At 40.6% G+C, this 27,111-nt stretch overlaps 1 protein-coding gene across 1 annotated transcript in view; it reads left to right on the forward strand.

Moving 5' to 3' along the window:
* Positions 1-8,375: 8,375 nt before the first annotated feature.
* Positions 8,376-27,111, forward strand: part of vwa3a (von Willebrand factor A domain containing 3A) — a gene marked incomplete at both ends in the record, with an annotated part of 46,892 nt that continues 28,156 nt past the window's right edge. The window contains 8 exons of the mRNA XM_079807930.1: positions 8,376-8,425; positions 10,279-10,333; positions 10,421-10,522; positions 10,631-10,737; positions 21,163-21,288; positions 22,378-22,477; positions 22,557-22,619; positions 26,314-26,445. Coding sequence (XP_079664056.1) covers positions 8,376-8,425; positions 10,279-10,333; positions 10,421-10,522; positions 10,631-10,737; positions 21,163-21,288; positions 22,378-22,477; positions 22,557-22,619; positions 26,314-26,445 — 735 coding nt within the window. The remainder of the gene's footprint in view (positions 8,426-10,278; positions 10,334-10,420; positions 10,523-10,630; positions 10,738-21,162; positions 21,289-22,377; positions 22,478-22,556; positions 22,620-26,313; positions 26,446-27,111) is intronic.

The raw sequence follows: 27,111 nt of genomic DNA on the forward strand, positions 1-27,111 counted from the left end.
TTGATTTCAACACCTCCTTGCTGTTGGAGATAAATTTGTGTAGTCTAAGCTTGCCTGTGCTGCACAGGTCTCTCGCTTCCTTAATCAGTTGGATTGCTTCAGCATCAGATGTTGCACACACTAATCCATCGTCAACATAAAAATTCCTTTGGATGAACTTAACAGTGCTTGGGTTAAATTTATCCTGACCTTGAGCGGCTAGATGCTTAAGTCCAAAATTGGCACATCCAGGTGAGGAGGCTGCCCCAAATAGGTGGACCTTCATCCGAAAAATTGAGGGTGGAGACTCTAGATCACCGTTCTCCCACCATAAAAACCTGAGGTAGTCTTGGTGCTCAGGCCTTACATGGAACTGGTGAAACATTTTTTCTACGTCACACATGATGGCAATCGGGCCTTTGCGAAACCTACAAAGGACTCCCACCAAGGTGTTTGTGAGCTCTGGACCAGTAAGAAGTTGGTCATTCAGTGACGTTTCTTGGAACCTTGCTGAGCAATCAAAAACCACTCGTATCTTCCCAGGCTTTTGGGGGTTGTATACGCCGTGGTGGGGAATATACCAGACTGGTTGATTGTGAAGCTCTTCTCCAGGGACCTTTTCTGCGTCGCCACGAGCAATGATGTCTTTCATAAACCCCAAGTAGTCAGTGCGGTATTGCTGGTCTCTCTTGAGCCTTCGTTCCAAGGACATTAGGCGTTGAACAGCACATGATTTATTATTTGGTAGATTTGGTCTGTCTTGTTTGAAAGGTAAGGGCATTTCGAAATGACCATCTTGCTTCTGTCTGATTCCGTCTTTCAGTTTAGCCAAGAAGTGAAGATCTTCTTGAGAGAAGGTTGTCTCGTCTCCAGCTCTCTCACTGAAATCAGATTCCAACATCTTAATTATGTCATCTGGAGTGACCATTTCACTGACCTGGGTGTTGCAAACAAAGTGGACTTCTCCTTTAAGCTTGACCATTGCATTCACTTCAGGCATGACTTGTTTTACAATGATGCGATGACTTACTCCAATTGCATCACCGTAGTGTTCACCTGGGTCACCATAGCTCACTATGCTCCATCCTAAGTCGGTCTTCTGAGCAAATGGCTGGCTTTCCTCTCCACAAACGACTTCTCGTGGCATTAAAGCTTGTGGGCAATTGTACCCAATCAACAGACCAATTTCGCAATCCTTTTGAGGCGTGATGTGGTCAGCAAGATGCTCCAAATGAGGCCATGCCTTTGCTGTCTCAGGCACTGGGATGTGTGTGCGATTAGCAGGAATGAAGTCACGAGTGTAAACTGTCGGCACAGTTAACTTCTTGGAGGAAAATAGGCCCCTTATTTGTAGGCTATTAAGTCTTTTACAGTGAATGATTGTCCCCTTTGATGACATTGTAGATAGTTTTAACTTAACTTGTTCAGTGTTTGTATCAAGAACATCTGCCACTTCATCAAGAATGAATGAAGAGTCACTCTGTGAATCTAACAGAGCATAGACGAGAACTTCCTTGTCTGGATCACTTGGCGTTGACACATAGACAGGTACTATTGCCGACGTCTGTGTACTATTAGTATCTTGTACAACTCTGTTAGAGGTTGTTTCCTTTGTGACGTCTTGTGGTTGAGTTCTTTCCTTAGATTGTTCCTTCTTTAGTTCTTGGTCCCTTTTCGAACGTTCTTCGTGCAGGCATGTGGGGTGCCTCCTTGAGCATGAATCGCAGACCATCCGGTTAGTGCAGCTCTTAGACTGGTGGCCAGGGCTCAAACAGCCGAAGCACAGTTTTTCACTTTGCATACATTTTACGCGGTCAGCAACTGGCTTCTCTCTTAATTTATAGCACTTGTGTAAGCTGTGTCCTGGCTTTTTACAAAACACACATGTGACTATTTTTCCTTCAGTGGTGTTTGTTGTGAAGATCTTGGCACCTACGGTTTGGTTCTTTGAAGTTATAATGTTCTGGCTCCTGATCTTCGATTTATCAGATTCACTTTGCCGTAATGCATGGAAGGATGTAATGGGGTTGCAAGCGATGCTAGCCTCCATTGAAAGGAACGTCACAAAATAACTGAAGTTTGGGAACCTTCCGTGTTCAAGTTGATATTGTGTGGCCTTTCGGTTCCATCCGGAGCTTAACCAGTCAGGTAACTTGGCAGTAAGCTTTTGATTCTCAATTCCATCATTAAGAATGTGGAGACTGTCATTGTTAGCCATAGCACTTTCGCAACTGCGTAAAAGGTCTACAAATTTTCTCAACTCAAAACTCTCTCTTGAAGTTATTTTTGGCCATGTATGTAGTTTGTCTCGGAAAGCCTTGGCAATTACAAAGGGTTGGCCATATCTTTCATTGAGCAGGTCCCATGCTGCATTGTATGAATCTTCTGAACCAGCCAGAAAATGACCTTCTAGGGCTTCTCTTGCAGCTCCTCCGACATATTTTTGAAGAAAGAAGACTTTCTCTGCGGTAGGAATATTCTTTTTCTCTATAAGTGTCTGAAAGGATGATTTCCAATGATTAAACTTGAGTGGATCCCCACTAAATATTGAAGGCTCTGGAATGGGTAGCCTGTTTGCTGTCATAGCTTCAGCTAAGACCTTCACCAGCTCTCGCATGTCATTTTGGAGTTCACCTCTTGGAGTCACATCTCTTGGCAGTGGTGGATGCTGATCAGCAATACTCGCTTGATAGATTATCTGCATATCTGTAGGCAACTCAGCCTCAGAGTTTTGTGGTACAAAGTCCTGGGTTGGATAGAACTCATTTGCATTGTACACGCGAAGCTTCGCTTTGGCTGCATTAAGCCTCTTTAGCTCTTCCAAACGCTCAAGCTCTCTTTTCAAATTTTCAACTGACCTTTTTCTTGCAGCATTCTCTTCATGCTGTCTCTTTAACAAAGCAGCCTCTTGTCTCTCTCTTTCTATCTTGCGTTCGATTTCTTCCTTTTCTCTTTGAAGACGGCGAGTCGATGCAGCTGCTTCTTGGTCTGCAACTATTAACTTATCCTCAGCTTCAAGTCTCTGCAGTTCTGCTTGGTGGCTTTCTTGCTCACCCATAATCTTCAATACAGCCTGTGTATGTGCATACTCAGCAGCAGCTTCTTGTCTTTTGGATGAGGATACAGCAGAGTGAATGGAATTAGACTTAGAATTATTGCTCTGAAATGAAACACTGGAGGTTGAAGATGCGAATACAGATGAAGCATCAGGCCAAATAATCTCCTCCTCATTTCCTTGAATTTGAGACTGTGCATTCTGTATTACAATTCTGGTGACGGATGCACATCTGTCCAACTTGCACCTCATGTCATGAGCTGGGCTGTCAATCTTTCGGTATTCATCATAAACACTGTTCAGCTCAGATTCTTCTCTTTGAATACCTTTAATGTGTTCTTGGAGGATATCACTGGGATCTTGTTTGATTACAGATTTTTTAGCCACCTTAGTCAAAACTTTCCAGCGTTCATAAATACTGCCAAAGCGAAGTAATAATCCTTTCACTTTGTCCTTCTGAAATTCCTTTCCCTTTTCTGTTAATCTTCGATCTCTTTCACTTCTACGAGGCTCTGCAGGCTGTACTGCTTGTTGTACAATGGTAGACTTCCCTGACACTAGTTCCCTTTCACTTGCTTGAGACATCTTACATTATCTGGGAATTGCCTGTACACACTTACAATTAGCTGTGTAGTTAACAGCAGAATTTATTTTGAAACAATCAAATTAAATTTGGTCAATGTCCTTTAGATCAACCCTTTGATTAAATCAATATTGTAAAGGCTTGGTAATATTGCATTTAAGTGAACATCCTTAGAAAATAATAAAAACTCAACAACAAAAAAAACCCTGAAAGATATTGGCTTGCTTAAATGTGCACAAAAATGTTTTTTTGTTTTTTGTAATCACTTACTTTCTTCAATAGACAATATCAATAAATTCCCCTTATACAATTTAAACCACAGTTGTTATTATTAAGGTTACACAGTCCCTTGTAGTGTTCAAACTTATTGTCACCTTTCAGAACACAAGCTTAAGTGTCTGACTTATGGACGTCTTAATGAAACACTGATGAACTGCAGGTCCTTAACGATAAACGTGGGCTTATCTGTGTAACGTTACATCCCGTCCTTCCGAGTGTGACACAGCTGGTGGTCTGGGCCGTGCACGAGCAGCTTCGGGAACGTTGAAGCGGGTTGACGCGGGTTCGCGCCGGGCACGAGCAGCTTCGGGAACGTTGACGCAGGTTCGAGTTTGACTATCACTCCCTCCAGGAAATAAACGACACCACGGTTCTGGTTACTGATGGATTTATTGCATTTGTCATCCCTTTCTCCGTCGTCATATTCACCGTCAATGAAATCCACCGTCAAACTACAGTATGACAATGTAAAAGATAAACACGTTCACATACACTATAAAGAGGTAAATACAAATACACTCGGGAAATACAAACGTAATACACACCTCGCTGGCTGCATATAACCAAGAGGGAATGAGATCACTTTAAAATACCCGTTTCAAAACACAAAAAAGAAAAACATCTTCTTGACTTCTTTACTCAAAACACGAGTAACACTTGTAATCTTCACACGGAGAACAACTTCTCACAAAAAAAAATAAACTTTTCCTGTTGCACCTTAAGAAAATGTCCGTGTGCAACGCAAATGTCTTTTAGTTCCTTGTTAACCTCAACACTCAATATTCATGAATAGATTAAACAAATATAACAAAAAACATGTTAAATAACAGAAATAATATGTATGACAGTTATATTATGTGTATTTAAAGGGTTAGTTCACCCAAAAATGAAAATTCTGTCATTAATGACTTACCCATGTTGTTCAACACCCGTAAGATCTTTGTTCATCTTCGGAACACAAATGAATATATTTTTGTTGAAATCTGATGGCTCAGAAAGGTCTCCATTGGCAGCAATGTCATTTCCTCTCTCAAGACCCATAAAAGGTACTAAAGACTTTGTTACAAAGTCAATCTCACTACATCTCACTTCACAATAATTTTATGAAGCGACGATAATAGTTTTTATGTGCAAAAAACCCCCCAAATAACAACTTTTTTCAACAAGTTTCTGTCTTCTGTCTGGGCCTCAAACGTGAACTCACGAAGGCACCACGACGCATGCTCAAGAAAAAGACGTAGAGCCGGCGTTCTGACACATGACCCGGAAGCGAGGAGGAGATTTGTTTACAAGCAGAGGAAGACGCGCCGTATCTAAGCTGTTGAATTCTACATTGATCGTACTTTAGGTCTTGGCGTAGTGGTCAAAATGGGGCTAAAGTGTGCATTTTTTGGATGCCCGAACGCCGGTGCTCAACATATTCTCGCGCATGCATCGTAGTGCTTCGTGAGTTCACGTCATAGGCCTAGACGGAAGACAAGCACTTGTGGAATAAAGTCGTTATTTTGTTTTGTTTTTTGCGCACAAAAACTATTCTCGTCGCTTCATAAAATTATTGTAGAACCACTGGAGTGAGATGGACTTTGTAACGACGTCTTTAGTACCTTTATGTTTTTTTACTTTTAATACTATATATGTATATATTATGTAGAATATATGATATATAATTTGTTAGCCTTAAGGTTATCTATAAGTTAGTGTGCTCCAAAACAATGACAATTTCATATTTAGAAGATACACTGATCAGGCATAACATTATGACCTTCCTAATATTGTGTTGGTCCCCCTGTTGCTGCCAAAACAGCCCTGACCCGTCGAGGCATGGACTCCACTAGACCCCTGAAGGTGTGCTGTGGTATCTGGCAAGATGTTAGCAATAGATCCTTTAAGTCCTGTAAGTTGCGAAGTGGGGCCTCCATGGATTGGACTTGTTTGTTCACCACAGATGCTCGACTGGATTGAGATCTGGGGAATTTGGAGGCCTAGTCAACACCTCAAACTCGTTGTTGTGCTCATCAAATCATTCCTGAACCATTTTTGCTTTGTGGCAGGGCACATTATCCTGCTGAAAGAGCCACAGCCACCAGGGAATACCGTTTCCATGAAAGGGTGTACATGGTCTCAACAATGCTTAGGTAGGTGGTACGTGTCAAAGTAACATCCACATGGATGGCAGGACTCAAGGTTTCCCAGCAGAACATTGCCCAAAGCATCACACTGCCTCTGCCGGCTTGCCTTCTTTACATAGTGCATCCTGGTGCCATGTGTTCCCCAGGTAAGCGACGCACACTCATCCGGCCATCCACGTGATGTAAATTAAAATGAGATTCATCAGACGAGGCAACCTTCTTCCATTGCTCCGTGGTCCAGTTCTCATGCTCACATGCCCAGTGTTGGTACTTTCAGTGGTGGACAGGGCTCAGCATGGGCACCCTGACTGGTCTGCTGCTATGCAGCCCCATACACAACAAACTGTGATGCACTGTGTATTTTGACACCTTTCTATCAGAACCAGCATTAACTTCTTGAGCAATTTGAGCTACAGAAACTCGTCTGTTTGATCGGACCACACGGGCCAGCCTTCACTCCCCACGTGCATCAATGAGCCTTGGCTGCCCATGACCCTGTCACCGGGAGCACTTTTGATAGAGACTGACCACTGCAGACCTGGAACACCCCACAAGAGCTGCAGTTTTGGAGATGCTCTGACCCAGTCGTCCAGCCATCACAATTTGACCATTGTCAAACTCGCTCAAATCCTTACGCTTGCCCATTTTTCCTGCTTCTAACACATCAACTTTGAGGACAAAATTTTCACTTGCTGCCTAATATATCCCACCCACTAACAGGTAATCAGTGTTATTCACTTCACCTGTCAGTGGTCATAATGTTATGCCTGATCGGTGTATAATCGTTCAAAACTTACAGTCTCTCACTTCCGGCAATATGGATCAATGATTTTGATGACATCACTCTGCACTTCAGCTTCTTATCAGATTTTCTGTCCAATCAAATGCTCTCTAGAATCTGAAGCCCCGCCATCTCTAGACGCTAAAGCTGTGGCTGAAATCAGTCACTTGTTCACACATTTACTATATTCTACATGGTGAATGGCACATAGTGCACTATATAGGGGATAGGGAACGATTCAGACAGTGTAAATATGCTTTCCACTCAGTTCAGTTTGCTTATTGTCTGGTGTTGACTGTGCTCCATTCCGTTAGATTGCTCTTTTGTTTCGTTTAATAAAGTTTATGCTGCTATTAGATGAGCTTGGCTTACCTTGTCTTCTCCCACGTCCTGATCGTGACAGTTTCAAAAACTTAAGTAATTATGAAATTACATATAAATATGTACTTATTTATGTACTTAAATTTGGGTACTTAAAAGGGACATAACACACACAGTTTCTGCCTGTCTCATGTTAATCTTGAGTATCTATAGAGTAGTATTGCATCCTTTACATCTCCGAAGAGTCTTTAGTTTTATCATATTTATAAAAGACAGATACTCTGTACCGATTCTTTCCAAAAATAGCCAAACTTGTGAAGGTGTGCAATGCGTGGAGCTAAAGGATCACAAGCACACAATACAATGGCATTCCCTGGATAGCTTTTGTTTCACTATACGTTCGTGTTGTTGACATTATATGTACTTGCGCACCAATTGCCAAAAAAACACAGACATTTGATGCAGTTTCACTCACCGCCTGCGGTTTCGACTCTGTTGCTGCTCCGGAAAAAACCAAAATGCATTCACTGTTTCCTTAACACTGGGGTATTTGCGAAGCTGAACAAGGTTATCTTTCCCTCGCAACCAGAAACACACTCTTTAGTGACATTGTTGATGTTAACCCGAATGAAGCTTGTTGATGGATGCTCTTGCTCTTGCTCTGGTTGATGTGCATACGTGCATAACCGAAAGAATTGCCCATACAAGGAATTCTACCCGTCTTCATTTTATTTATTTTTTGGCCATGTTTAGCATGAGAATCAACTCTTTAACAGTGTAAACAAGTCAGAATGTACGAAATAGTACTATACCTCCCCTTTAAGTCTTATTAAGTTGGTTATTAATGCTCTCATGTTTTCATGGTTAAAAATGTGGGGGCGAAATGTTGTTCCTCATAACAATGTAAAAATATAATAGTATGGGTCCTAAAAATAGGCAGCATCTTCTTTATTCAAAACATTTCATTTTTTTCCTTTTGCTTTTGAGGTGAAATATGACTCTGACATGTTCTTTGTTTTTGTTTTTCCAACCAGTACCAAACTGTAAATTGTGTGTGTGTGTGTGTGTGTGTGTGTGTGTGTGTGTGTGTGTGTGTGTGTGTGTGTGTGTGTGTGTGTGTGTGTGTGTGTGTGTGTGTGTGTGTGTGTGTGTGTGTGTGTGTGTGTGTGTGTGTGTGTGTGTGTGTGTGTGTGTGTGTGTGTGTGTGTTAACAGCAGATCTGAGAGAGGCGACGAGCTGAGCAAACAGATGCACATCAGCAGTGAGTCACTGGCTGACTTTGAGGAACAGATTTACATGTGAGAATCATCTCCTCCACTTGTTTACAATGGCCATGATGATGCTTTATTGTTCTCAGTGCTGCTGAATCCAGTACATGTCATTTATATGCAACATATATAGCCTCATCAAAGTTTCGAATTAATTACATGAGAAAATACAAAGTAAAGCATTGCATGGACCGCAAGTGGCTTTAGAGGTCAAACAAAGTCTCTTTAAGGCTGGCCACACACTTGAATATTTTAAGCACGATCTTGAGCCGATTTGCACCCCCAAGCAATCCGGGGCATTGCCCGCTTCGAGGCTTGTCACAAATGTCTTTTCGTCCAAAAAACCCTCAATTGTGTGGTGTCATTATGATTGCTCTACTCCCGATCACGTCGGAGCCCTCACACTCCCAAATGACTCGGGCTGCCTCTGACGTGATACCCATGATAGCCAATGAGAGCAATCAAGTCTCCGTGAGATCTCGTTATACTGTGAAAACATTCCTGCAATCAACAAGTGTGCTGTGTCGCGGTCCCCTGAATTATCTAGTGCAGGGGTGTCCAATCCTGCTCCTGGAGGGCCACTGTCCTGCAGAGTTTATCTCCAACCCCAATTAAACACACCTGAACCAGCTAATCAAGGTCCTACTAGGCATACTAGAGACTCCCAGCAGGTGCGTTGAGGTAAGCTGGAGCTAAACTCTGCAGGACAGCGGCCCTCCAGGACCGAGTTCGGACACCCCTAATCTAGTGTGTGCGTTCAGATGATTACTAATACTAAAAATTGGTTGAAATTGACCTTATGTCTGTGGTCTCCCACAGTTTGTGTACCAGGCCTAAGGCAAGTAATTTCACTCGGCAGCCATCTTTAAAACACCTCAGCTGTTTCAGTCATGCATGTGCAGCTCCTCTCTCTTTGAATGGGGAAACATCAAATTCTCCCAAGATGTTCACCAATTTTAGGATTACATTTATGCATTTGGCAGACGCTTTTATCCAAAGCGACTTACAGTGCACTTATTACAGGGACAATTCAACATGGAGTAAAGTGCCTTGCTCAAGGATAAACTGGTGGTGACCGCTGGGATCGAACCAGCAACCTTCTGCATATCAGTTCCATGGTTTAACCCACTGGACCACCATCTCACACTTTTATTTTTGAATGAAATATGACAACAATTGTCTCATAAATGTTGTTTCTAAACGCTTAATTCATAACAAAAAAAAAATGCATTTTCAGGCAGGACGAGCCAATTTTCTTTATTCAAAACGGTATAGGTAAACGGTTAACGGTCATAAACGCATCTCAGAACACTGACTGTTTCTATCACAACCAGAGCTTTTAACAGCAGCTGCATTGACGCAATGATGTTACCAATTGGCTTTTTTCCGCCATATTGCCATATTTCTCCCATTCATAGTAACATGAGTGCAGCGTCTTTGTATATCTAAAGTCTTTGGTTCAAATCTACCCTTTTCTCAACTCATCATATATAAGCTCAGAGAGGTGTTTATTTTAAATGAAAATGCAGAAAATATTCGAAAAGTGGAAATAACGGGTATTTAATAGTGGGAATAAAGTGTTTAACTGGTAAGGTTGGAGCTTGGGGAGGGGAGGGCTTTAGGGAAAAGGACAAGTAATGTCCCAGCATTGATTTTAGATTTTGATAAATACAATCATAAGAATAATAGATTGTCAGTATTGGATTTTAAAATGTACTTCAATATACTGAGTTGCAAATATCTGCCACTATTTGTATATAGTGCCACCAAGTATAAATAGCAAACTACTATCTACACTTAGTGCAAAGAATATACTGTTATTTGCACCTAGTGAATCTGAACGTTGATGTGTTAAATTCTGATGTTTTGATCTGTTTTTGTAGAGCCATTGAGATGTACCATGACCAAATTAAGTGGCTAAGTCAAGGAAACAGGAAGGTAACCTGGATCTCTGAGATATCTTCACTCCATGAATCTGGTTTAAACACGTGAACTTTGGTACCCAGTGTTGGTTTGATCTGTCAGGTGTTTGGGGTGGTGAACGGATCCCGAGTCGGTGTGCTTGTCGACACATCTGATTTTAACTGCTCTACAGAGAGACTAGCAGATCTACAGCGAGAGCTCTTAGTAGGGTCCCAGATGAGTCACTGCTTCATGCTTCATTTTTTAACTGAATCAATTACACTGCTCATTTTGTGGTTTTCCTTCTTACTTGCTCATGTTACACCACCAAAGACTCTCATTGAGGAGCAACTACGCTTCAAAAACCAACTGTATCTACTGTCCTATGGATCGGAGGTCAGCAGCCTTTGGGACAAACCGCTAGATATCAGCCCATTAAGGTGAGTGACATTGTTTACGTAGATACTCTCATTTGCGTAGTGTTATTTTCATGATTAATACGGACAGTGATCATGTCAGCCCTTTGGGTCGTAGAAACGGCTCCGCCTGGCCATTATTTTAATTAGGATGCTTAGTGTCTGTTTAGAGAGACTCCTTGTTTTCTTTTAGGTGGTCATGAGGGATGAGTAGGCACATGTGAGAACAGTTTGTACTTGTATAAGATGCCAAGAAATCACTAGAGAGGAGAGGATGAAAAGACAAGAGAGAGAACAGGGAGATCAGATAATGAGAGAAGAGGATAAAGGCCACGGTTCTGACACAAATTATGAAGCGTGGTGATTTTGGCCTCTCGTCATTCAAAATGAATCCTTCTACAAGACGTTTGTGTTTGAAGCATGGTGGTGATGAAATGAAATGCTCATAGACAGCAGCCTAACTCAAACAGAACCTCCTTTGAAACGCTCACACACGCACGCAGCAACTCACACAAAGAGGGAGAATCTCCCTACAAGTGATTTAAAAAAAGTTTATATTAGCATGTTGCTAAGTCTGCGGTGCAATTGTAGATATCTAGATACCGCATTCAACTGCTCCACACGTCAACTCGTCCACTATCTTAGAACAGTCAACATTTCAGGCACTGCTCATCATTCAGACTAACTCCATAGCATTGTGCAGCCTATGGTTGAAGGAAACGCATATGTCTAGGCTTATCTGATGAGTTTTAACCAATATTCTTTATTCTAACTTTATTGTTAAACTAAATCCTGTGAGAATCAGCTGCTAAAGACTTGTGCAGATATAGATATTCATAGCCAGGCTACATATCAATAAGTTGCAGATGCATATTCATCTTGGTCTCAAATGTGTTCACAGACCAACTTTGACTGTTCCAGTATGGTGAACAGCTTATATAGTGGCTCACAGGAACATGTATCTACGTATAGATATCTATGTGTGTAATATTAAACATACAAATATATTGCACACACCCAAATATTGTGTAAAATTGTCAATTAATTACACTGACGTATTCTATTAAAATCCAGCAAAGTACAGGCGTTTACAGCCGCAACTATCACAGCAAGTCAAGCGCAAAATGGGTTAAGTCATGTTTTTTTTGGGGCGTTAAATAACACAATAACCAGTAAATGGACTACTGCAAACCTTAATAAATCTTGCTTGATTTATGTGAATACTCTCCTCCCATAATATTTTGCGTCTGAAAGGGATACTCCTACAAATGCATATGCAATAAGTTCAGCCACAAAAATAACTGTCCACACCATTTTATTGCTAGTCGTTCACTGAGTGTCTTTAGTAAATCATAACAGTTATTAATGGCAAAAGAGGGTTTGCACTGATGCAAGCTTTTAGTAAATCTGGCCCTATGTCTCCACAAAGGAGGTATGTGAAGCTTCCTTAGAATATGGACAAAATAAGACATCTTTGAGTGTAGCATAATTAAGATAGCTTTCATGCAGGGAGCTCGTCCATGACGCCTGCGGAGGCAGCTCACTACACAGCAAAATCCCCAGTGTTAAATTAACACCCCTCAGTGTTCATATGTGTCCTACAGGGTGTTAAAATAACACCAAAGCAGTGTTGACGTTAATGAGATAATTAAGCAATGATTGAGCATTAGTGACAAACACCTGATGCTAATAAGCAGACTCATTGAAGGAAAGAGAAACAACAAGAACGGAAAAAAAGACAATAACTACAACTGACATCCAGCCATTACACATAATTTCATTTATTACTAACCAGTTTGACATACATTATATCTGTCATACGTCTACAAAAGTTATTTTTGAGAATTAATGGAGGTTTAGATGTTGTTTTATTGAATGTTTTGTCTGAAGTCACCATGATGGTGATCAGTATTTGCTTTAGTTGGTCCTTGACTGTTTAACTAGTTTATTTTTGGCTGTTGCAGCTTTGTGTTAATAAAGCACATTCAAAATAAAAATGTAAAGGGTGTACAAACACTGTATAAAATCGTGAATATAAATAATTGGTAATCATGTTGTTACGATCTAAGTCCTTAAATCGCAACAAACAAAGGGAGACGCTACACAACCGCTGCATAAATAATAAGATTTATTTAACATAATAAAATATGAAGTGTCAAGTATTCAGTTTACATGTTAGTCAGCGTGTAAGCGTATGAGTGTAAGTAGGAAATGCACATGTAATCAGTCCAACAAAACATCACCAAAAGGAAAGTCCAAAGCAATACAGTGAAGATGGCTCCACGTGAACTCCAATGCGGCTGTGGTCTCCCTCCAACTCCCACCTAACGTCAGATCTCAGGAACTCATGAGGAGCAAACGAATAACACTCTGCCAAGCCCAACTTGCTTTGCTCTCACGTGCTTCCCATCCTTTGCTCTCTTCCCTCTCCTCTGTTTGATCCAGTCCCTCTTAAAGGAACCTGATTAGGTTCAGGTGCGAAACCACACCCTCCATCAGCCAATCATCTGTAACTCAGGGATAAACAAACTCAGGGAACCGTCACACACCCCCGTTTAAAAGATCCGCCATCGCCAGATAAGGATCCTCAGAACCCCTTAACTAATAAAGTGAAATATAAACAAACCATACTTCCTTTTTTCCTTTTTTAAATATAACATCCGATTCCAGTAACACAGTGTTTTACATCAGTCATCTCCATACTCCCACTCTGCTCACCTTTACCCCCAGCAATCTGGATCCTGAAAGCATATTTAAGGCAGCAAAGAGAGCACAGCAAAAAAAACAGGAACAACTGATTAAACACTACAGCACACTACTCAAACTCATCAGGAACACGAGACAACGCATCTGCCACTACGTTATCTGAACCCTTGATGTGTTTTACAGTTAAACAGTAAGGCTGTAAAAAGAGAATCCAACGCATTAACCGCTGACTTGGAGACTGTAAGGAATGCAAAAAAGTAAGAGGGTTATGATCAGAATAAACCTCGACAGGTAATCCTCCCCCCACGTATACATCGAAGTACTGAAGAGCCCAAATTAAGGATAAGGCCTCTTTCTCAATCACAGAGTAGTTTCTTTGATAAGTATTAAACTTACGAGAAAAGAAACTCACAGGATGTTCAAGTCCATTCTCACTGTTCTGTAATAGAACAGCCCCAGCACCAATCTGGCTAGCATCTACCTGTATCTTGAAAGGCCTATCCAGCTTCGGAGCAGCTAGAACAGGAGCAGACGTTAACAACAGTTTGACATTTTCAAAGGCTTTCTGACACTTTATACTCCAGACAAATTTGACAGAATTCTTCAACAAATCGGTTAACGGGGAAACCACCGTTGAAAAGTTTGGACAAAAACCCCGATAATACCCCACCATCCCCAAGAATCGCATTAGCTCTTTCTTGGTTGCTGGAGGAGGAAATTGTTGAATAGCAAAAACTTTAGCTTGAATCGGGCGCACCTTCCCATGTCCAACCTCCTTCCCCAAATATCTTACAGTAGCCTTGGCAAACTCACACTTTGCCAAGTTAACTGTAAGACATGCCTCGGACAAGCGTGTCAACAGAGCACCAAGACGGTCCAAATGTTGTTCCCATGTGTCACTAAAAATGATAACATCATCCAAATACACTGCACAACCTTCCAGACCAGATGTCACTCTGTTCATCAATCTCTGAAAGGTTGCGGGTGCATTTCGCAAACCGAAACTCATAACAGAGTATGAATATAACCCTGATGGTGTAATGAAGGAAGTAACTTCTCGAGCTCTAGGAGTTAAAGGCACTTGCCAGTATCCCTTCAAAAGATCCAGTTTGCTTACAAAATTCGCACTACCCACCTGATCCACACAATCCTCCATTCGAGGAAGTGGAAAAGCGTCAGGTTTAGTAATAGCGTTTAACTTGCGGTAATCAGTACAAAACCGATACGTAGAATCCGACTTCTTCACCAGCAGACATGGTGAAGCCCAACTGGAACATGAAGGAACAGCAATTTCATTCTTCAGCATATACTGAACTTCAAAGTCCAACACTTCCCGCTTACTAACAGGAACTCTGTAGAACCGCTGACGAATAGGACGTGCATCTCCCACATCCACGTCATGCTGGATCAGGTGAGTACGGGTTGGCACATCTGCAAACAAACTGGGGAAATCAAGTATCAACCTTTTCAATTCTGACCTCTGTACCTCTGACAAGTGTGTAAACAGAACCTCCAGATTCTGAAGTGTCTCGGAATTCTTTAATCGTGGAAGCAAAACACAGTCTCCAGGGACAATCACATCTTCCCCTCCTTCTACAGAAAGTGGTTGAGAACCGTTGAGAGAAACACTGGCAACAGAGGCAACTGGTTTACCCAGTTGAAGTTCAGACTTACGAGAATGGTAAGGCTTAAGCAAATTTAGATGAAAACTCTGTTTAGCTTTTCTCCTATCTGGAGTTGCAATTTGATAATTTTGATCAGTCATTTTACGAAGAACAGTGTATGGACCAGTAAATCGTGCACAAAAAGGAGATCCAGGAGAAGGAAACATAACCAACACCTGATCACCTGGTATAAACTCACGACATTCTGCATGTTTATCAAAGTGCTTCTTCATTTTATTCTGAGCTCCGATAAGATTCTTCTGAGCACCTATTCCTGCCAAAAATAAGCGTCTACGGAAACCATTCACATATTCTAACAAATTTTGCGGCGGATCCTCCTCACCTAATCCCTCCCGCAAAACAGAAAGAGGACCACGTACACGGTGACCAAAAACTAGATCATTTGGGCTGAAACCTAAACTCTCTTGCTGTACTTCTCTAGCTGCAAGCAACAACCTTGGTAATCCTTCCTCCCAATCACGATTTAACTCAACACAGTAAGCACGTAACAGTGCCTTTAATGTTTGGTGAAACCGTTCGAGTGCCCCCTGACTTTGAGCGTGATAAGCACTTGATTGATTATGTTTCACCTTGAGCACTCTCAAAATCTCAGCAAACATACGTGAAGTGAAGTTGGTACCTTTATCGCTCTGAATAGTCTTAGGTATCCCAAAAACAAAAATGAATTGGGTTAATGCTTTCACCACTGATTTAGTGGTAATCTTCCTAATTGGATAAGCTGCCGGGTACCAAGTTGCCTGACACATCACAGTAAGCAAATATACGTTACCTGATTTAGATGTCGGTAACGGACCAACGCAGTCAATTATTAGATGTTCAAAGGGTTTGTTTGTAACCGCTATTGGACACAAAGGCACTGGTTTCAAGGATTGATTTGGTTTACCAGTTAACTGACATGTATGGCATGTCTTAATGAAAAGTGAAATGTCCTTCTTTAAACATGGCCAATAAAACTGTCGCAAAACTCTGTCATAAGTTTTATTTACTCCTAGATGACCTGCAACTTCACCATGCGCAATTCGCATTACCACCTCTCGAAACGGTTTTGGCACTACAACTTGAATCACCACTTCCTCCATCAACCCTCTCCTAAAAGGCACATATTTCCTCAAGAGAACCTCATCTTGAATGAAATATCCACTGACAGCATCTCTTACCTCCTGGGATGGAATCACATTATCAAACAACTGCTGTAACCCAGAATCAGTCTGTTGCGCGATCACCAAGTCCCGATGAGAAATCGGAGCAAGAGTGGATAAACCAGGCACAACACATTTTAGCACGTCCTTTTCTTCACAAAAAACTGCACGACTTTTTGAACGAGTTACAACACACGCTGTAAACACTTCAGGGAATTTTTCCCCCAGAACATCAGATTTTTCGACCAGTGGATTGGGCACTACAACAGGTGGTGGTATTACATCACGCCATACCCTTCCTCCAGCTAAGTTATTCCCAAGAATTACCATGACCCCCTCTACTGGTAATGATGGACGCACTCCCAGAATCACTTCTCCACAGACCAACTCCGAAATCAAGTTTACCCTATGCAAGGGAACAGAAAGTGTTTGCAAACCAATACCCCTGATCAGAACATTCCTCTCTACACTGGATGCATCTGAAAAAGGCAGGACAGATTCAAGAATAAAGGATTCCGAAGAACCTGTATCTCGCAAAATTGAAACTGGGACTTTAACTTCCGAATTAGTCAGAGAAACAACACCTTGTGTAATAAACGGTGCAAAGTGCTTCGTACTTCCAGTTTCTGGTTTAGCTACTGCATTCACTTCTACCAAAGATCTGCCACTCTCAACTTCATTTGCAATTTGAGTAGTCTCAGTCATTAACACAGGATTAACATTACCATGCGTCTTCTTTTGACTGGACTTCAGCTTTGCGGCCAAAACTGGACACTTATTTTTCCAATGCCCGATATTGAAACAGTAATTGCACACTAAATCTCGGTCAGCCTTCTCACGACGATTTCTCTCAAATTTTGGAACATACATTGGTTCAAATCGCTTTGGTGCAACTCTATTCTCGCTGAAGTTACCATAGTGACGCCCTGGTCGATCATCTCTGTATATAGTTTTATGCGTCAATATGTAATCATCCGCTAAGACTGCAGCTTTAATTGCATCATTTGGCCTCTTTTCATTAATGTATGTAGCAATATACTCAGGAACAATGCTCTTAAATTGTTCAAGAATAATGAGGTCACGCAACTTCTCAAAATCATCAACACCGGAAGCATTACACCAACGATCAAAGTGTGAAACAAGTTCTCTTACCACCTCAGAGTGTGTTTGGCGATCACCTTTTCTCCAGTTCCTGAAACGCTGGCGATATGCCTCAGGAACCAGCTCATAAGCTTTTAGGATGGACACTTTTACCTTGTCATAATCTTTTCTGTCCTCCATGGTAAGCGCTGCATATGCCTCCTGTGCTTTGCCTGTAATCACAGTTTGAAGCATTACAACTCGAACAGCATTTGGCCATCTCCCCTCCTCAGCTATGGTCTCGAATAAAGAGAAAAAAACATCAGGGTCATGTTCATTAAATTTAGGGAGCAATCTCAAATTACCAGCCAAGTCAAAACCACCAAACACATGTAACTTCTCACCACTCTCATGAGATAATTTACCCTCTTTAACAAAGTTCAGACGCTCCGCCTGCAACTCAAACTCTCGTTCGGATTTCTCTGCCTCTAGTTTCTCTTGTGCAAATTCAATTTCACGTTGTTTGAGCAAGTTATCAACTTTTAATTTTTCAATCTCAAACTCATACTGTTTGGTTTCCTTTACCAACTCTATATCATGATCTTGTTGCATTTTCAAAATCTCTTTTCTTTGCTCAAAAGACAACCCGGAAAAAATATCCAGCGAACTTTTTATAACCTCATGCTTTCTCTGTGCAGAAATGGTTAACAGATTATTTTCACTCAACCAATTTCTCACAACAAAACGAAGTTCATTTTTCTTTATTCGTTTATCCACGTCACCAATTCCAAAGTGTTCTACAAGTTCCCACAGCTGTTGTTTCATCAACAAATTTAACCCATCCTCTGACGGCGCTTTAACAAACTCTTCAACGGATGCCATATCGGACTTATTAGTTACTCTATAACTTTAAGGAAAAGTGCATTTATAAAAGTACCGAAAATACAGACAAACTCATTCCCTCTTTCCCCATCTACACTGCCTATCACCCACTAAACTATCCTTTACCTAGTCTTCGTGCAACTTTCAAGAGTAAAGCGTCATTAAACACCAAACTACCGCTGGTTTTGAAATTGAGCAAAACAGCCCAACCCGCAACCACGGCGGTGTGCTTCACCCAAAAGCCTGCACAAAAATAAGAAAGGCAAAATAACAAACCAACGCAAAGCGTTGCTCAACCCTAATGGGAAAGAAGAATAAGCTCTATCCGTAACTTAATGAAAAAAAATGCACTTACCTTAAAATAACGACTACCTTTGACCTCGCGGGACATTCCAAACATCATCTCACAAACGTTTATCTGCCTAAATCTCCAAAACAAATGTGAAAAACAGTACTCACTTATCACTTTCACATTTGCATTCGACAGAACACCACTAATAAGCAAAAATGAGCTTCAAACCAATCAAACAGACTCAGTTGCCGTAATCTAAATCTGTGATCTGTGTTTAAGACGAGCCCCCATTTGTTACGATCTAAGTCCTTAAATCGCAACAAACAAAGGGAGACGCTACACAACCGCTGCATAAATAATAAGATTTATTTAACATAATAAAATATGAAGTGTCAAGTATTCAGTTTACATGTTAGTCAGCGTGTAAGCGTATGAGTGTAAGTAGGAAATGCACATGTAATCAGTCCAACAAAACATCACCAAAAGGAAAGTCCAAAGCAATACAGTGAAGATGGCTCCACGTGAACTCCAATGCGGCTGTGGTCTCCCTCCAACTCCCACCTAACGTCAGATCTCAGGAACTCATGAGGAGCAAACGAATAACACTCTGCCAAGCCCAACTTGCTTTGCTCTCACGTGCTTCCCATCCTTTGCTCTCTTCCCTCTCCTCTGTTTGATCCAGTCCCTCTTAAAGGAACCTGATTAGGTTCAGGTGCGAAACCACACCCTCCATCAGCCAATCATCTGTAACTCAGGGATAAACAAACTCAGGGAACCGTCACATGTAAAGAAATTAAAAAAAATAAAACATTTATCATTGATCTATTATAACTTTTATGTTGGTTTGGTCGTTTGGCTGTTTCCTTATAAAGGTCTAGATATTTGTGTTTTTTTGTGTGTAATTTGTCAAGTTTTTTGCCAGGTGGCTTTTTTAATTATATGATGTCATTACGTTGCTGTCTTGACGCCAGCCAATCTCTGCATTGCTGATCGTGGTTTCGAGTATCGATGCATCTGCCCTCTTCAGGGAACACAAGAACGCGCAGTGATCTTAAATCATTTAATCCAGATATTTTAATCCAATCCGCAAATTCGTTTGAAAAACCAAATTAGCCAGACATCAGTTATCACGATTAAAAGATCTGGGATCTGTCAAATCATCTCGGATGTATTAAGCAAGGTATGAAGAACGGACCCCAGGTCCTGATGTTTATGTTTTGATGATGTAATTATCATGTAATGGCCTGATTCGCTGATGTCATTCAGAGTCTAAAGCTCTGACTATGCTTGATGTGTAAATTTAATATTGATGATTGTAGGCTGTTGATTCTACAGCTTGAGATCCAGCAGCGATAAACTTAACTATTTCATAAATACATTGAGCACAGAAACTACTGTATCATTTAGACAGACACACACACACACATCAAAAACCAGCATGAATCTGAACAATGGTGACAATCATCAAAACAGATCAACTCTGAACATCACAAAACAAGCTAGTAAAGTCACAACACAACAACAGCAAAATCAAAGCAAGTAGTATGAATTAATGAAAATAATAGGACCATTCATTCACGCCACAATGCATGCTGGGAGCCATGGGTGAGTTTTGATTGGTGACTCCCAGCATGCACTGCAACATGAAGCATTCTGTTTGATTGTCACAATTGTTGAGTTTCATATGCTGATTCTTGATGCCTGTGTTTTTTTGTTTTTTTTAAAAAACCTTCAGAGTAAGCTTGGCTGGATCACAGGCCTACTATAATGACAAATTATTGAAACATCTCCTATATAATCAGTTGTTAAATGTTTGATGAGATTAATAAATCAGGTTATTACATAATACCTGTATCACCATCAGTACATAGCCAACATCACATGACCACATTTCCCTTGAGTTTTGTTTGCCAAAAATCTGCTTTATAGACACAAACTTGCAACAGCCAATAAAAAAAAGTCATATTAAAAAGTCAAGGGTCAAGAGCCCAACTAAAGCAAACACTGATCACCATAATGGTGACATCAAACAAAACATTCCATAAAACATTAACATTTAAAATTCTGTTAATTCCCAATAAGAGTTTTTGTAGAGGTTTGACAGAAATAAAGTAAATCGGGTTAGTAATAAGTGCAATATGTGTAATGGCTGGATTACACTCTCTTTTTTCTGTTTTTGTTGTTTCTCTTTCCTTAAATAATTCTGCTTATTAGCATCAAGTGTCTTCAATAATGGTCAACCATCACTTAAAGCTGCTGTCCGTAACTTTTTTGTGTTCAAGATTTACAAAAACTATATAATGAGAATGTACGACATGAATCCATTTTCCAAACCATGTTTTTGTCTTATCCTGCGGAGGAGCACAGTCCCTGCGTGACTCGCCAGTCGCCATAGACATAAACAGAGAGAAGTAGCTCCGGCTGCAATGTTCTTCCGCAAGACGCATGCAGTTCTGTTTATTAACCGCTAGAGCGCAAAACGTTACGGACTGCAGCTTTAAATAATCACAATTATCTTATTAACTTCAACATTGCTTCAGTGTTACTTTTAACACTATGTAGTGTGGACACATATGAGCAGTGTTAATTTAACTCTGGGGATTTAGCTGGTTTAGGAATACAGTTATATTAAAATTTTTGTTTTACTAAACATATCCCGTCTTAGGCTCAGGGAGTGTTATGCGTGGGTCATGCAGCTTGGAGCGTGTGGAGGCTGTGATCTCCTGCAGGCGCTACAGAGGGCACTGACCCACTCACAGCTGGACACACTGCTCATCATCCTGGCCGCTCGGTGAGAGTTTGTTTTGCTATGAATCACTCTTTCTTAACTTAACTTGAGCCAGCAACCATTTCATTTCCTTTACATTTGCGCCCACCTTTAGACATATTTGCAGTCCATTGTCCTGAAATTCTTAGAGTCCTTTAATTGGTCATAGCTGAGGAGATGATTTTAAAATGCCAGCCAAGGCCTATTTCCTCTCCCAGCATAATAGAGTGCAACAGCAGGTCTATGGAAATAAAAATCCTTTTCACTTTTTCCATAGAGAAATAGATGTTAAGTGATAACATCAGCCACTTTTTCACATTCAGGTGACGGTGGAAAAGCGGCTTTACACACTTGTCAAGATAGATCTACCATGAGTTGTTAGGTTGTTAAGAGGTGCTATATTCATCTGTAAAAGTCAAAAGTCTGTGCAATTTGGGAATAAAAGGAGCTGAGCAGTGAAAGACAACCCCATGAAGCACAGCAAATCATGTCATTCACAGTCCTTTACACTCTCTTTGAATTATTTTTTGTTCCAAATCAGATGTGTTAAAGTGCTCCTATAATGCTTTTTCTGACATTACTTTTAATGCAGTGTATAATATAGCTGCTTGTGAATACAGTCAAACCGTTGCCATCGTTATGCCGGTTTCAGACTACACAAAATCAGCTTGATTTTGGCATGATCCATTTAACTTGTGTCGTGGTGATATATAAATGAATGGGCATTGGGTCGCAAGAATTATTAATTTTAACCAATCACAACAGACTGGACCATCTGACCAATCAGAGCAGAGTAGGCCAACGGGCCATTGAACCAATAAGCTGCAATTTATATTATGAGAAAATTAAAGTGTTTTTTGATATTGGATGCATGTAAACCTATTCTAGGAGACTTCCAAAATAAAATTAGGATCCTTTAAAATAGCGTAATAGGGGCACTTTATCATAATATAGTGGGTTAATTTGGCTCAGAACTCTATATCGTAGAATGTTCATGGAGGAAATAAATGGGGGGAAAAAATTATTTGGAACCAAGGCAGCTGAAAAAATGCATGGTCAATGTTTGCACTGTTTGAGTTACTCATGCGAAATTATGTTATATTTTATTTTCAGGCCTGATCAGACCATGGACGTTATATGTGATTATTTAGCTCTGAACCGAATGCCCTCTGTTCATGCAGTCGCCTACAACTGCAGCAGTCCCGCCGCCATTGTGAGGATTGACTGTTCTTTATTTAATATGCAGAGGGAGATTTTCCATCTCTGTCACTGATTGATGTGTCCTGTCATAGGAGACTGTGAAGAGAATGGCAGCCGTTTCTGGAGGGAGATATCACCTGTTTTCTGCTGCACTGGTAAACTGCAAAAAATCGAAATGAACGTAAAAATATTCACAATTATCTCTTAAACTGACATGTAACTGGAATTACATACAGTTTTGCCAAAAAGTATTTGGACACTTAAACCTATATACACTTATAAATATATGAAATTCATACTATTAGATATCAAAATATCATTAAGTGACATTTATTTTGTCAAACACACTTTTTAGGAAAAGCATTATTTCACAAAATTATGTTTTTTAGGTTTGAAATTATAGTAGATATAATGTAAAAAAATGAAGACAGAAAGTATTTGGAAACTTGTTATTGTCAAAGGTTTGTGGATCATGTTCATGCTAAAAGGTGGGGTAAGTGGTTTCTGGTAACTGATGTTGATATTTCAAATCACCAAAACAGATACATCCCTACCCCAAAAGGGTCTCGCCCCTATTTTGATAGCTCCGCATACGCACACATACGTAACCCAGGCAACGACTATGTCGGAATCTGCTGTGCCAGGCCAAGGGTATGATGTCATCAATAAGTGAAAGCAATGTGTGTTACTATGGTAATCCAGGTCAAATGCTCAGTGAAAAAGTCATCCCTTACATCCCAGAAACACAAACACAGTTCTCATGAACAACTCGATGGCACGAACAGTCCAACTAATCGATCATATTACAAATATGACAAGATTAGAGGGTTATATCGATCACGAAAAGAGGAACCAAAGGAAACAAACATATATTAGGAGTTTATTATCTTACTCTTCGGGACAGACTTTGGGAGCTGACACTTGAAACAGACAGCGAGGAGATTTAGACGCTCCAGGCTTATACAGTGTGGAAATGAATGTGTCTTTATCATCGCTGAAGTGAACGACGGTACGATCGCAAATGGACAAGCAAGTGAACATGACACATGAGCATATTCAAGCAAAAGCCAGCACATATTAGTTCTGTGAAACAAAACAAAACCAATGTTACTTGCCTATTGAGAAGAAATAAAGCAACCTCTGCCTTCGCTCCTTGAGTTCTCTCCAGCGCTGGAAAGCTGATCCGATATTTACACGGGTCCTACTTCTTGCCTGAAGATCATAAGCCTTCTTTTGTTCCACACACATCTTCCACATGTGTTTTTATCTGCCATCTCTCTCTTTCTGTCGTCGCTCGGCTAATGTCCGTCCTGTGTGTCGTGTCTTTTGAATAATGACGTCTTCTCTTCTCACCATCATTAGTAGACACGCCCCTTACTGCTGATTGGCTACAAGTTTGTTTTGGTACTCGGCCCGAGACACTTTTCTAAAGCATTTTTGAAATAGCTTACCCCACCTTCAAAGGAATAGTTCACTCAAAAATGAAAATTAATTTTAAATGAACTTTCATTCATCTTCGAAACACAATAGATATTTTTAACTAAACATGAGAGATTTCTGTCCCTCCATTGAAAGTAATTTCCACCGAAACGTTCACGCTTCATAAGAAAAAGTTCATAAAAATGTCAAATAAATCCATATGAATAGAGCGGTTTAATCTGAGTCTTTTGACACGATCGGCTCAAACACACAATAAAGTTTGTTCTCACGCGTCAAGCAATTACAGTTGAACTGCCGTCGACCATATTTTAAGTGCTCTATGTGCGTTGTTCAATATTTATATATGAATAAAAGTCTAAATTATACCTGTTCATTATATAAAGTGGCCATGTCTCTATAGAAGACTCAAACTGCTCCATTTATATGGATTACTTTTACCATGTCTTAATGAACTCATAGAAGTTTGACTTTCAATGGATGGACACAAATGATGAAAGAACATTAAAAATGTCTTTATGTTCCAAAGAAAAATGAAAGTCTTAAAGGGGTGGTAAAACACATTCTTTTGAAGGCTTGGCTGTGTTTGTGGGGTGCACTGTAACATGTGTTCATGCTTCGTTTTAAAAAAAATTGCCTTATTTGTCATATATTTGACCTTTATTCTACACTGCTCTGTCCCTCCTTGTAAAACGGTCTGATGCTTTCCGGGTTGTATGAAGCCAGTCCCTCAAAAATACGCAGTGGGCTCTGATTGGTTAGCTGGCCCAGTATGTTGTGATTCGCTAACCGCAGTGCACGTCGGAAACGTCACGCCCCTTACCGGAGGCTGTTCAGTATTAGAAACAACGGCGTCAATAAAACCATATGAGCTCGAATCAGACCCAGAACATTTGAGTGAAGATGATCGAGCAGAACCTGTTCAGTCCTCAAGAGTAAAGACTGCGGATCTATAATGATCGCTACTGAATGGCACTTTAACTTTTGTATTTTTAGAACGATTATAGCCAAATATCTGTCGCAAGAACTAACGTTAACCCAAAACGAACACTAAGCTCTGGCTTTAACTAGTAAGTTAGCCAAATCACACACAGAAGCATGTTTAGCATGCCTGAAGATAAACAATACATAAAAGCTCTAATCAAAGAATCATTTACACTAATGCCAGGTTCGCTGTTGAGATTTTAACGTTAATGTTTGTAACGTTAGATGTTCGTCGGATATCGTTAAGTATGAATGAGCATTTAACAGACTGGTTTGCAGAACAGCGTTGTCATCTGTTTACTTCCTTGCTACAACCTATTACAGGAAAACACATCGATGAAAAATAAATCAGACTTACAGGTTGTGGCCCGTAAACAGCTTCTGTTTGTAAATCCAGCTTTCAGGACAAGCCGTTGTGCATATCCTGTATTGAACTCGCGAAGTTTGTGGAAGTTTGTGTTGTCCTCCGTGAAATGTGCAGCGCGCGCGTCATGCATCCACGCACCGGCAGTGTTTTTTTCACGCAGCTGACGTTGTGCAAATCTGGCATTGAAATCGCGAAGACGGTTGATGTTTCCCTCTGTTAGGTGTGCTTAGATGTTAGATCTCCTCTGCAGGGAGCCCTGCGCGCGCCTGATTCCCCGCTGACTCAAACACACGTGCATATAACATGCTGTATGTTAAACGCTCTGCAACGCACCCCCGTCCCTATGAAGGCTGAACAGAGCAAGTACCCCAGACCTGCAATCCGGATGAAAATAACAGCGTTTCCTCGGCATCGCGGCAACAACACTCCAGCCTAACTATACCACAACAGCGCAGCGATACAAAATGGCCTCGACCCCCCCTTTATTTAATATTCTCGGAGGAGGGGTTTATGTAAATATTGAGCCTGGTGATGTCAGCAAGCCCTGGAGGAATGTGTGTAGTCGCCTGCTGGCCGTTTGCTGTAGTTCTTAGAAACTGATTTCTTTAAAAGCAAATATCTCCCTTTGCTTTAAACTTTGAACGTTGTAACTTTGCAGATGTTGTTTATGCTCAAGCAGCAACATTACACGCTAGCTAAAGTTAGAATAGTGAAATCGTGGTTTACCACCCCTTTAAATGGTTTGGAACAACATGAGGGTGAGTCAATGATGACAGAATTTACATTTTTGGGTGAACTGACCTTTTAATGTGATTCTCTGCTAGGACACCTGTGTGAACTTGAGAAGAACTGATTCAAGCAGCCACTAAAAATCACCAAAACACCATCTGATTAAAAGTCACTGAGCAAGAGCAAAGCTCCAGCACCATTTGAGCGCAGATGATATTTTGTTCCAATGACCTTCAGACACGTTTGTCTGTCATCAATGTTTAAATACCTTTTTTGGGACTGCTTTATCTTATAAATTGTATGGAAATATGTGTGTGTGTTTGTCTTACCAGGGTGTGTTAGACAGCAGTACAGATGTAGATCTGCTATGGGCGGAGATTAAAGCAGCTCGGGATGTTCTTACCCAAATACAGAACATGCGCCAGGGTCGACTTGGAGACACAGCTGTCACTGTTGAGTCAGAGGTGAAGTCACTCCAAAGGGAGTTATTCTCTCTCACTGTTTCTGATCTCCCTGAGCTCTTCTGAGTTTTCTGCCAGGAACGAACACATCAAAATAATCCTCATTTAAATCATTTCCATCCAAGGCATACAGAAGGGGTGGGACCTGGTAGAGTCCAAAAACAAAATCAAGACTTTGTAAAAGGGCATAATTAACACACCTTCAAAAAAGAGCACTTTGTAATAATGTCAAATTAAATTACATTTTAAATAATTATGTTTTAATAATCTTTTGTCATGCTTTAAACAAGTACACTTATTTTGATGTGTTGAACATAAAGCTCATGTAAAATACTTGTATTATACTACAAATTTAACTGTAGTGTGTTATTTGATATTACATTTAAAGTTAATATATTTTAAAAGTCCTAAATTGCGACTTCATCATTACAAATGGAATCACAAATATACACTATATTGCCAAAAGTTTTGGGACGTCTGCCTTTACATGCACATGAACATGACATCCCATTCTTAATCCGTAGGGTTTAATATGGAGTTGGCCCACCCTTTGCTGCTATAACAGCTTTAACTCTTCTGGGAAGGCTTTCCACAAGGTTTAGGAGTGTGTTTATGGGACATTTTTGACCATTCATCTAGAAGCACATTTGTGAGGTCAGGCACTGATGT

The sequence above is a fragment of the Gobio gobio genome (genome assembly GCF_949357685.1).
Source record: "Gobio gobio genome assembly, chromosome: 1".
NCBI lineage: Eukaryota > Metazoa > Chordata > Actinopteri > Cypriniformes > Gobionidae > Gobio > Gobio gobio.